Source organism: Engystomops pustulosus, chromosome 10 (genome assembly GCF_040894005.1).
Source record: "Engystomops pustulosus chromosome 10, aEngPut4.maternal, whole genome shotgun sequence".
In the NCBI taxonomy this organism is placed as follows: Eukaryota; Metazoa; Chordata; class Amphibia; order Anura; family Leptodactylidae; genus Engystomops; species Engystomops pustulosus.
Genome location: NC_092420.1, coordinates 25500707 through 25513484, shown reverse-complemented (window position 1 = coordinate 25513484; position 12778 = coordinate 25500707). Strand labels below are relative to the sequence as shown.

At 43.9% G+C, this 12778-nt stretch overlaps 1 protein-coding gene across 7 annotated transcripts in view; it reads right to left on the bottom strand.

Moving 5' to 3' along the window:
• The window catches only part of PHF2 (PHD finger protein 2), a 166501-nt gene that overhangs the window by 33667 nt on the left and 120056 nt on the right, over positions 1–12778 (bottom strand). For 6 of the 7 annotated variants that reach the window (XR_011850240.1, XM_072127434.1, XM_072127436.1 and 3 more), the window contains exons 6-13: positions 12027–12213; positions 10491–10653; positions 8984–9071; positions 6034–6140; positions 5205–5296; positions 5013–5102; positions 3038–3445; positions 1259–1381 (exon numbers count right to left, since the gene is read on the bottom strand). Coding sequence is in view for 6 of the 7 variants with exons in the window: in XM_072127434.1 (XP_071983535.1) it covers positions 1259–1381; positions 3038–3445; positions 5013–5102; positions 5205–5296; positions 6034–6140; positions 8984–9071; positions 10491–10653; positions 12027–12213 (1258 nt within the window). In the remaining variant the exon portion in view is untranslated. The remainder of the gene's footprint in view (positions 1–1258; positions 1382–3037; positions 3446–5012; positions 5103–5204; positions 5297–6033; positions 6141–8983; positions 9072–10490; positions 10654–12026; positions 12214–12778) is intronic. The other variant, XM_072127435.1, reaches the window with a different exon arrangement.

Below are 12778 nucleotides of genomic sequence, written 5' to 3'. Positions count from 1 at the left end.
GGTTAAACACCTCCTTATGCTTAATGGCTTCTCACTGAACAATGCAATTTACCAAGGAAAAATGGTTCTCTACTCTGAAAAAAAGGGGGGGGGATCATCACCGAATATACTTGATCCTTTTCATTTTATGACCGCCCGAGCACCAAGCATCTTTAGAAAGGAGCCATAATTGAGTGAGATTTTTAGATTTGGTGACTAATACGCTTTATTTCTTTGCTTCCTTTCAGTTCTTGGAGATCTCTTCGCTATGATAGCACAAAAGAAAACAGTTCCCACAAGTGATAATTACATGTAATTATCAGATACAATGTTGCCGAGAAGTAAAATTAGGGGTTTGAATGTAATGTAAAGGCACAGGATGCTTAGGGGCCGCGCAGCAACGAGACTTCACCGTTACTACAGAATTTTTGTTTGCTTTGGGAAATATGTCGTAGAATATCTCTATATAAAAAAATAAATAAATAAATAAACATCAAAAATTACAACTAATGTGATGCTAAAATTATGCCTTTCATATGGGTTTCCTGCTGGCAAAGACTAGGAGATTTTATCAGTTTGCAATGATATATATTTCTTGTACTGATGATATCAGATTTGAGGGATCTTATCGACCCCTTTAAAGGAATTCAACCATCAAAATCCATCATAATAAACCAGGGACACTTACTCATAGATCCAGAAGCTGTGACTATAGTAATCTTCTTACATTTGTTATCCATGGGAATACAGTGTAACAGCCTGTAAAGAAAAAGCATGGAGGGGCTCTGGTAATGCCCCCCAGAGCCTTTGTGGCTCATTAGCATAATTGTAAACGTTTTAGAAGGAAGGAGGCCATGGATAACAAATCTAAGGTACCCCATTACCTGGGTCTATAAGTAAGGGTCCCTGGTTTATCATAATGGATTTGTAAGGCAGATTTCCTTAACCAATTGTATCCGCTGTATTTTGGATTAAAAAAAAAAACGTTAATTTAAAGGTATTGCACATGAAAGAGACCTTTTCCTTATCTTGTGTCTTAAACTGACATGTATGGACACTGTGATATTGTGCAGCCCCATAGAAGAGAAGCGAGTGTCTGTTATAAAGGGTGGATTTCGGTTCCAATATTCTAGATCGCAGGGGGGTCTCAATGACCAGAAGCCTATCATTTTGACACATATCCCTATGGCCAAATCAAGGTACATATCAGACGTTAATGGAAGCCGTCTGCGCTGCTCCGTTTGATATCTCCTAAATATCTCTTACACATCTATTATACCTTGTATTTCCACTTTGCTTCCGTTTTGATTTTATTCTGTTCTCGGATTTCAAATTTTTCGATCTCGTTGTTCTGTTTAGCTGTTTCCTCTTTGTGTGGGACACTTATCTCTTCTTTCGGTGTCTGGGGGGGAAGAATTAAAACAGTTAATTAAAAGTTGAGCACAGATCTGGGCAAAATTACTAAAGAATTTAGAAGATTATTAATAATAATAATAATTCCTTTATTTATACAGGGCACATAGATTATGCAGCGCTGCACAGAGATTGCCAAATCAGTCCCTGTCCCCAATGGGGCTCACAATCTAATCAATCTACTAGTATGTTTTGGAGTGTGGGAGGAAACCGGAGGACCCAGAGGAAACCCACACAAACACAGAGACAACATTGAAGTTTTCTCTCCGTGTTCTCTCCTTGACCAGCCCACAGCCAAACTAAGCAACCGTAGGAGAAGAGCCTTTGTGAGTGGAGTAAAGAAGAACCTCGAGAGCACATTGACCAAGCTCCTGAGATGCAGTAGGGAGATGGGAGAAAGTTCCAGAAAGTCAATTATCACTGCAGCCTCCACCAGTCGGGGCTTTATGGCAGAGTGTGTGGACAGAAGCCTCTCCTCAGTGCAAGACATATGAAAGCCGCATACAGATTGCAAAACACATGAAGGACTCCCAGACTATGAGAAAAAAGATTCTCTGGTCTGATGAGACAAAGACTAAACTTTTTGGTATTGTGGAGAAAACCAGGCGCTACTCATCACCTGCCAAATACAATCCCAACAGTGACACATGGTGGTGGCAGCATCATGCTATGGGGGCAGGGCCAGGACCACTGGGTGTAATTAAAGGAAAGATAAATGCAGCCAAATACTGAGAGATCCTGGATGACAACCGCTTCCAGATGCTCTGGACCTCAAACTCGCCCAAAGGTTCACCTTACATAATAATATTTCCTTTATTTAGCGCACACAGAATACGCAGCGCTACACAGAACTTGCCAAATCAGTCCCTGTCCCCATGGGACTCACAATCTAGACAATTGGGGAGATCTATCATTCGGCGGCTCCTTGGGACAGTTCTAGTTCTGTCTTCGGAGCTCCGCTGCTCACCAGATTGATTAAAGTGGGTTTGGCTCTATGTGTCCAGGATTCTTCTCATAAGAAGTCGCAAAAAAGGCGCAAAATGCATCAAAAGTCCCAGCACATACACCAGCAGGGGGCTGGAGTGACTATGCAATGTCCCAAGTCATGAACCTGGCGTTGCACTAGCAATAGTTGTATGTTTACGCCAGTTTAGTGAAGTGGAGAAGTATAGGTGACTTCATTGCTAAAAGGTCACAAGTGACTATGTGACATTTTTGTGACTACTTTAAGCCAGGAAAAAAATCTCCTCCAATGACCCTAAGCTCACAGCTAAATTAAAAAAGAAGAGGCTTCAGTACAACTCTGTGACTATTCCTGACTGGCCCAGCCAGTCAGCCCTTTTCAAGTCTATAGAAAGACTTGAAAAGGGCTTCCAACCTATGCTCACCATCCAACCTCAGTGGACAGGAGAGGATCTGCAAGGAAGAGGCAGAGGATCCCCAAATCCAGGGGTGAGAAACTTGTTGTATCTTCGCCGTAGACTCCTGGCTGCACCAGCTCCAAAGCTTTTTCTACTCAACACTGAGCAAAAGGGGCTGAAGACTTATCACCATGTGATAAGAGTAGTCAAACTATGCAGAATCCTACTCTTAGAAGTCGTCCTTACATATCATATAGTGTGCACATAGACATAACACGACTCACCGTTACCTTCTTTGGTGCATCAACTTTAATAAACGAATCCTTAGTGTGGGCCTCAAGCACATCAAGGTCAGGGGAGTCTGGAGATGAGGATGGGGAATCTTTGACCTTCTTTGTCTTCTTTTTCCCTCCCTCTTTATTTTTAGGCGGTTTTGGAGGCTTGGGGGTTTTAGGAGGTTTAGGTAGTTTGGCACCTTTTGGAGGTTTTGTCTCTTTGGGGGGTTTAGGCGGTTTTGGAGGCTTGGGTAACTTTTCATTTTTAGGAGCCTTATACTTCGGAACTTTTTCCACAGGTGGAGGGGAGTCTGGCACAGGTGACGGAGGCTCTTCTTTCTCGATTTTCTCCAAAATATTGTTCCCTTCTGGAATTGTGTTGGCACTGATGTCCGTTTTGTTGACTTTTGATGCATTCTGAGTAGAGAAACAAGTGGTTAGTTCAATGATCAGACGCGCTGAATTTCATTATTATCTGGGAAAACAACTGGAGGCATGTGACATGAACCGACCAGCTTTTCCATATGGCACATAACACACACATTTATAAAGAGCATGCACGGCTGATGGAGGTAGTTGTCCTGAGAATAATCTGCAGTGTTTGAAAGTTTGAAGAGACTTTACACATATAAAGTTTGTTTCTTGAAATTGCAAAATGTTTAAAGGGAACCTGTAACCAGAGCATAGTACATACGCTGCCAAAGTGTTTTTGTATTAAAAATAGGTTTTACAGAAAAAAAGATGTTATATTGTACCTTTCATTAGCATCTGCTGTGTGACTACGCAGTTGCCAAATGGGAGGGGCTGGAAAGGAGCAGTTCCCCCCCCCCACCCTTGGGGAACAGCTACTCCATGTGACCTTTTCAAATATATGAAAACACCCATCACTTGGCTTAGCGACGCCCCCTGCTCCTCTACAGCCAATCCTGAGTGGGGGGAATTATTCATATATTTGAAAAGGTCACATGTTTTCCAAGGGTGGGGGGTGCAACTGCTCCTTTCCAGCCCCTCCCATTAGGCAACTGCCTAGTCACACAGCAGATGCTAATGAAAGGTACAATATAACATATCTTTTTTTCTGTAAAACCTATTTTTTATACAAAAACACTTTGGCAGTGTATGTACTATGCTCTGTGGGGACTGGGGGAGTGCTAAAAATGGGTCTCCTGGTGACAGGTTCCCTTTAATGTTTATGTATAAGGCTACATTCACTCGACCATGTGCCCGTCGCACGGTGCGCACACGTCGGCACCCGGGAGAGGAGGAGGGTGTGAGCACTGCTCGTCCCCTCCCCTCTCCATAGAGAAACATGGTGCATGGCGCTGTATTACGGGGAAAGATAGGGCATGTCCTAACTTTTCCCCGGGTACAAAACAGTGCTCCCGTACGGCACTGTGTGCCCATTGCTGGCCCATGGGGGATGTATATGTCCCCCGTATATACGCCCCCCAACGGCTGTGTGAATGTAGCGTCAGTGTTTAACGTGTATGTAATACTTATAGTGTTATTTATATACCAATGCAATGTGTATGAATGTGTGTCATTTATTGTGCATCAGGTATGATGTATCTGATGCAGCAGAGGTGCAGGGCTTACACCCGGAGGCTCAGGTCTCCTAATGTATCCAGCAGCCGGCTGTGCGGTGCACAATTCTACGCTGGACCTGCCTGGTGTAGAATGGCGCTATTACCGGCAACCATTACCAGCTGAATAGTGGCAGTGAGTGCCAGGAAATCCCAACACCGACCCACTCCGCTGCCGGCTGCACCCCCTTCACTTGGCGCAGAGGGGCTGTAAAGGGGGAAATAATAGGAAATAACAGCAAATCCTGGTGATTTGCAAGTGACTCTGATTATTTTAGGGATTGTACGAGAGAAAACCGGTGTTCAAACCCTGATAAATATCCCCCCTATGTGTATTTCTATGTCCCTACAAAGAAGACTTTCAAATTTAGTAAGGAAAAAAAAAATCCTTTCAGACCCACCTCTGATAACCGTATCTCTTTGGCGAGGTCCTTTATAAGCTGTGAGGGTTTGAAATGTTCTGGTAGTTCATCTTCGTGTTCTAATAGAGCCTAAGGGAGACAACAGGAAACGCGTCAGGACGCCGCTCGCCTCAAATTGATGAACCAGACTGCGCAACACAACTGCAGCTCCGCCGTACAGATGTGACTTACATGTTTTTTCGTCCATGATCTAAATGCTCCGTTCAGAATTTTGGCCCCTTGGACAAGGTGTGGCGCCGGCTGCTTCCCCGCCTTGTGTAACGCTGAAGAAACACAAAACACACAATCAATACTACAATATCTGGGGGGGGGGGGGGTTCCAATGGGAGACATTGGCATTACTTTAGTATGTGGGGTGACTTCCGCTTCTCTTAGAGAACTGTTGGTCACCCCTATATAGAGGTCACCCCTATATAGAGGTCAGCACAAAGCGGTATCTGTAAAATTCATAAAATATTATTTTATTACTAAAATCTATCTAAATTAAAAAAACGCTGAATATTGAACACAGAAAAAAAAACTTGCTGGCTTATTCGTCTTTCACAGCTTTACCAGAGACTTCCTATTAAATAATGTGGTGCCCATCTAGCTGTTGCCTAGCAACAGGCACAGGAGACAGTGGGTGACTACCCTAAGATCCCTTTCCCGTGGAGATCACTGTATTAGGCCCAATACAGGGCAAGTGCTACAAGCCTTCCAGAAAATCACAGATAATCAGTAAAAATGGGGTGGGGGGTGTCAGTTTCATATTGTGACGAGTGATTGCTTGTGACTGGAAATAATATAAAAAGTGTTAGGAATATTCTGGTTTTTTAAAAATAAATGTATAATGTAAAAATTATCAATTGCATCTATAGAAGACAGCATGCAGCCCTAACGTCTTCTACAGGACATCCAATGGTACCAATATCTAGTTTCAATATCTTTGTTGTTGTGTACAGGGAGTTTTTTGTTTTATTTGGGGGGAGGGGAAGGGCGGGGATCTCCACATCTCACCTACCTTTGAATTTCTCGAGTAGGTGTCTTCCCACATACCAGCAAGCCGTCTCATAATTTGGAAACTGGGTTAAGCTGACAATCTTCAGTCTCTTTTCTACCTCGTACGCTCTGGGGATGGATGATAAACAGACATCATGTCACTAAATTCACTAAAATACACACAGGGCAAGGATTCAGCCAACGCAACATCATCTATCATTGCTAATAAAAGCAGTACTTTCATATAAAGTATTACAGGAGAAAGGTTTGGTATCTTTATGCTCTATAACATGTTGCCTGCAGATAGAACACTATGTACAATCTGCTCAGCTCCTCCTGCTTTATAACATGCTGCCTGCAGATAGGACTATGTACAATCTGCTCAGCTCCTCCTGCTCTATAACATGCTGCCTGCAGATAGGACACTATGTACAATCTTCTCCGCCCCTCATGGTCTATAACATGTTTCCTGCAGATAAGACACTGTGTACAATCTTCTCAGCTCCTCCTGCTCTATAACATGCTGTCTGCAGATAGGACAATCGGCTCAGCTCCTCCTGCTGCTGTATGACCTGCTGCCTGCAGATAGGACACTATGTACAATCTTCTCAGCCCCTCATGGTCTATAACATATTTCCTGCAGATAAGACACTGGGGCAGATTTACTTACACGGCCCATTCGCGATCCAGCGGCGCGTTCTCCGAACAGGATTCGGGTCCGGACGGAATTTTTGAAAGTAGTTCCTCCGCCGTCCACCAGGTGGCGCTGCTGCGCTGAAAATCAACTGAACACGCCGGAATACACCGAGCTGGACCAGGTGAAGGTAAGCGCGTCCCAAGCAACACAATTTCGGTTTTTAAATGCGGCGGTTGATCCGAATACGTCGGGTTTTCGTTAGGCCACGCCCCCGATTTCCGTCGCGTGCGTGCCAGCACCGATGCGCCACAATCTGATCGCGTGCGCCAAAATCCCGGGGCAATTCAGGTACAATCAACGCAAATCGGAAATATTCGGGTAACACGTCGGGAAAACGCGAATCGGGCCCTTAGTAAACGACCCCCACTATGTACAATCTACTCAGCTCCTCCTACTCTATAACCTGCTATTAGCAGATGGGACATTATGTACAATCTGTTCCAATCCTCTTGCTCTATATCATGCACACCAGAAAGATCATACCTGTGTCAGTTGTCCCTATTAATCAGATTTTACCCGAGTTCCCCTTTTAGATGTAATACTTTGCACAGTTGGACATTGCAGTACACTTGGTTGGTCTATCTTACACAGAAAACTCAATGTATCCCATTGTATCGCCTTAAGGTGGAATATGTTACTAATAGTCTCCCATAAGGATGATCTTGTGAACTGTGTCGAATGGAGTCCTATATTTTGGCATAAGTAGAGCTTGCTCAGAAATATACACTCATCAGCCACTTTATTAGGTGCACCTGTCCAACTGCTCGTTAACACTTAATTTCTAATCAGCCAATCACATGGCGGCAACTCAGTGCATTTAGGCATGTAGACATTGTCAAGACAATCTCCTGCAGTTCAAACCGAGCATCAGTATGGGGAAGAAAGGTGATTTGAGTGCCTTTGAACGTGACATGGTTGTTGGTGCCAGAAGGGCTGGTCTGAGTATTTCAGAAACTGCTGATCTACTGGGATTTTCACGCACAACCATCTCTAGGGTTTACAGAGAATGGTCCGAAAAAGAAAAAACATCCAGTGAGCAGCAGTTCTGTGGGCGGAAATGTCTTGTTGAGGTCAGAGGAGAATGGGCAGACTGGTTCGAGCTGATAGAAAGGTAACAGTGACTCAAATCGCCAGCCGTTACAACCAAGGTAGGCAGAAGAGCATCTCTGAACGCACAGTACGTCGAACTTTGAGGCAGATGGGCTACAGCAGCAGAAGACCACACTGGGTGCCACTCCTTTCAGCTAAGAACAGGAAACTGAGGCTACAATTTGCACAAGCTCATCGAAATTGGACAGTAGAAGATTGGAAAAACGTTGCCTGGTCTGATGAGTCTCGATTTCTGCTGCGACAATCGGATGGTAGGGTCAGAATTTGGCGTCAACAACATGAAAGCATGGATCCATCCTGCCTTGTATCAACGGTTCAGGCTGGTGGTGGTGGTGTCATGGTGTGGGGAATATTTTCTTGGCACTCTTTGGGCCCCTTGGTACCAATTGATCATCGTTGCAGCGCCACAGCCTACCTGAGTACTGTTGCTGACCATGTCCATCCCTTTATGACCACAATGTACCCAACATCTGATGGCTACTTTCAGCAGGATAATGCGCCATGTCATAAAGCTGGAATCATCTCAGACTGGTTTCTTGAACATGACAATGAGGTCACTGTACTCAAATGGCCTCCACAGTCACCAGATCTCAATCCAATAGAGCATCTTTGGGATGTGGGGGAACGGGGGATTCGCATCATGGATGTGCAGCCGACAAATCTGCGGCAACTGTGTGATGCCATCATGTCAATATGGACCAAAATCTCTGAGGAGCTTCCAGCACCTTGTTGAATCTATGCCACGAAGAATTGAGGCAGTTCAGAAGGCAAAAGGGGGTCCAACCCGTTACTAGCATGGTGTACCTAATAAAGTGGCCGGTGAGTGTATATCAAACAAACTCTGTAATAACCAAATCGCACATGATGCACTGTGTGATACATTGCTACAGAAAGTCACAGGCACCCCAAATAACTTTCTAGGAGTTTCAGTGAATCTTTCACACTTATTCATGGGGTCCTGTCTGGTATTAATTTACAAGTCACCCCTAGTCACTTCAATAAAGCTGCAATACCAGATACAGCCCACATATAGGCGTGGGGCTGTTTCTAAAAGAAAGTAACATTGATTTTTTTTTTGTTGTCATTGTAATTCTGTTCAATCACTATTCAATATTAAACTTGCTTAAAACTGTTGAAATAAAATAAGTAAATGTAAGACTTGTACCTCATCTGCATTTCCACGCTCAGGCTGTGGAGGAAGTGACCAGAAAAGGCTAAACAGTCCACGGGGGTCAATGTTGCGTAGATCCACCCTATAGTAGAGACGTATGAGTTAGTAACAAAATCCCATTGTGACTTTTAATATGGTTTGCATCATACAGTACAGGCGGTCCCCTAGTTAAGGACACCTGACTTACAGACGACCCCTAGTTACAGACGGACCCCTGGTGAAGCTCTCTGGATGTTATTATAGTCCCAGACTGCAATGATCAGCTGTAAGGGGTCTGTAATGAAGCTTTATTGATGATCCTTGGTCTTATTACAGCACAAAATATTTAAAATCCAAGTGTCACTGGGACAAAAAAAAATTTGGCCTGGAGCTACAATGATAAAATATACTATTCCGACTTCTATATAAATTCAACTTGAGGACAAACCCAAGGAACCTATCTTGTACATAACCCGGGGACTGCCTGTATATATAATGAGATCTCCCAGGCAGGACATGGATGTGTTCCTTTACATTGTTGTATCTTCCCAAGACACTGGAGAACATCTCTATAATAGGCTTCTGCATAGAGACGCTATACACATAGTACTGTGCACACAAGCTTATGGTGCTGACTCTCCTATGTGTATGGAGGTGCGCCTATCCCCCAGTCACAGACGTAAAAGGACAAAGACAAAGGTGTCTGGCAGCGGTCTATTCCCTTTTCCCAGTAAGATCACATGCATGCTAGGCCAAACCTAGTGTTATAGTCTATAGGAAAGTGTTAGAGAGGTTGGGCTGAGATGTAAGGGGACTATAATTCTGCTTAAAGGGAACCTGTCACCAGATTTCACAAAAAAAACTAATGACAGGTTCCCATATCACTTTGCTAACTATTACCCACAGTGTTTTTAGCTAAGATACCAAGAAATTTTCCTCCTGTCCAGAAGGAGCAGTGAGACAGAAGGGGCGTGTGGTTTAGGCAAGGTTTCTCTCCTCTCATGTCTCCGGGCATTTCTCTCATCCCTCCTCCCTTTTAACAGAGCAGAGGATGGCTCATCAGCAAAAGGGAGGGGGGATAAGGGAGATGCCAGGAGACATGACATGAAAGACTTCCTGACGCGCGTAACACATGCCTCTTGTGACTCCCTGCCTTCTGGCAGGGTGCCAGGGAGGCCTACAAAGTTCAATTTCTGGGCATGGGAACTATGCATTTTTTGGCTAAAAACAGTTAGTATAGCGCTATGGTAACTGGACATGTATTACTCTCATTCTGATACATTTTTTTCTGAAGGCACAATTGAGAGCAACAAAAATGTCATAAAGAGGGTCTACAAATATTTAATGTGATACCTCAGACATTTATCATTAGTTGTGCGACACATGACTTAAAAGGGGCTTTCCCGCCGTGGCGAGGCTTCTTGCACCGTTTTTGCACATGTGACTGCTGAGGCCATTGCCTGCGTAGCGTCTATGAAGCATCTGCCCAAAGAGGTGTTCAATATTTCTGGCTCCGTCTCACCTGATGGAATGAACAGAGTCTGTCCTTGTTTTACTGTGCACTTGTAACATTTGTCTACTTGATCTGCAAAGAACATCTCATAGTGATTGGCGGCTGATCTCCAGCGCTCGTACAGGGAGAGATTTGCTGAAGCCGGTCTGATCAGATAAAATATTTTTTCCCCCTACAAAACAGACAAAAATAAATAAATTGGTTCACTGTTTTATTACTAACTATCCCATATATGAACAGGTCACTGCCTCCTACAGCACCAGCACCCTCCTCTGCTGCTGCTGTGTATGACCCCTGTGTAGGGAACAGTGTTAATTTCTCCACTTTAATGACTCGTCGCATGGTGCGCCGAGAACGTATCATGGTGCTCTGAAGGGGGGTTGAAATCTAATGAATAAATAAGTTTTTCAAGCAATACAGCGGTTTCAGAAAATTCTGAAGATATGCTCCGGCACCAGCTCACCCTGAGCTGGTGCAAGGTATTTCAGGGTTATAACTACCATTTTAAAGTGGTAGGTTTCCTTTAAAGATAAGAATCTCATCCTTTCAGTGCTCTGGGATACAAGCAGGTAAAAAAAAAAAAGCGGTAATTGGATATTTATCTGCGGCTCTATGTCTTTAACGGCTTGTATCTCTGGTTCTGTATTGTTATAATAATAATTATTACTTGTATAGAACCATCATATTCTGTAGCACTTTAGAAATCATAGGGGACATATACAAATAAAATACTACATTAGGCTACGTATATATGTCCCCCAAACATCGCAATGGCCTCACGGCGCCGTACGGGAGCGATGCGGTGCAGCACACGTGTGGCACCGTACCGTTCCGTAGCCTGTAGAACGATAGGACATGGCGCTCTCCCCCTCCTCCTCCTGGCGGCGATACAGTACGGCAGGCCTACATTGTGTGAATGCAGCGTTACAAAGTACAAACTTAGTCATATGGAACAGGAGTGAGTTAATTTGACACTAAAAGCATAAATCTAGATACTAAAGAACCGAAGATTAGAGTGAATTGGCAAATCCACCTTGACTCTAAACTTGACTCATCTCCCCCAAAAGATAACTCTTCTCTGTCATTTCATACCCTACCAGAGGGAGCTGGTAGTTTAATGGGGAAAAATCTGGTGAACCATTAATACTCATCTTGTATAAACACTGAATTGGTGAAATATGCAAAATTTGCCAAAACTTAGGTGATATACGCTTTCACATTCTTCTGTTCTTTACATAATGTAGGTCATCTTGTTACAAGAGTCTATAGTGCCAAGTACCTTTTTCTATTACCAAAGGGGCAGAATAGGAGACTATTACATATTGTTTTGTTGCAGGGTCCAAAGAAAAAAAAAAAAAAAAAAATCTGTATCAAATATTAAAATTTATGCAGGCCACTTGCATCAACAGAAAGAGAAAAAAAAAGTATTCTTGTGAATCTGCATACATTTGCAGGTGTCATCACAGCGCGCTCATGTGTAATATCGGGTATTATGGAGGAACAGCCGAGTGAGATTATGGGAAAGGCGGGGAGACGGCGACTTACTTTAAGCACATGGTACCAGGCGGAGGCGCCTCCGGAGTCTATGTGGAAGTCGGTGTAGCTGTCCTTCACACATATCAAACAATACTTGTTCACTTTTGGTTTTGCTAGAAGAGCGTCATCAGGCCAATGGTTGCCCACCCACGAGAGCTTCTTAACGATCTCCGGAGACTCCACAAAGCTGGACATTCTGTAGACGAGACTTAGAGTAAAAAGTCTGGAAATAACTGAAGGTTTACAAAGACATAGGGGCACATTTACTTACCTGTCCGGAGGAGTTCACCAAAAGTGCATTGTCCGTCTATAATCACTAAGATTGTGCGCACGATATCCTGCATGTGACTTCCCTGCTTTGATCCGACGGAGTTCATCTTCTTCTTCCCGTTGCATGTAAGTGTATTGGATTGTGACACAATTTGAATGTTAAATCCCACGCTCATTCCGAATCAGTCGGATTGTCCGACGGCCCGCCCCTCAATTTCTGTGGCGTAAAAGCTGGCGCAGCTGCGCCAAGATCCGATCGCGTGAAACACAATTCCCTGATAAATACCTGTCACAGCCGTGCAGTCCCTGAAAATGACGGAAATTGGCCGATGACCTTTATTAAATAAGCCCCATAGGGTTTAAAGAAGGTTTAACCCCTTTGGGACTAATCTCTTATATAGGTCATGGTGGCTACCAACTTATTCCAGTAGTGATGTCATCAGTGGAGAAGGAGGGTCTGTCCTGTGATCCCAAAGCTCCATCTCTAAGCT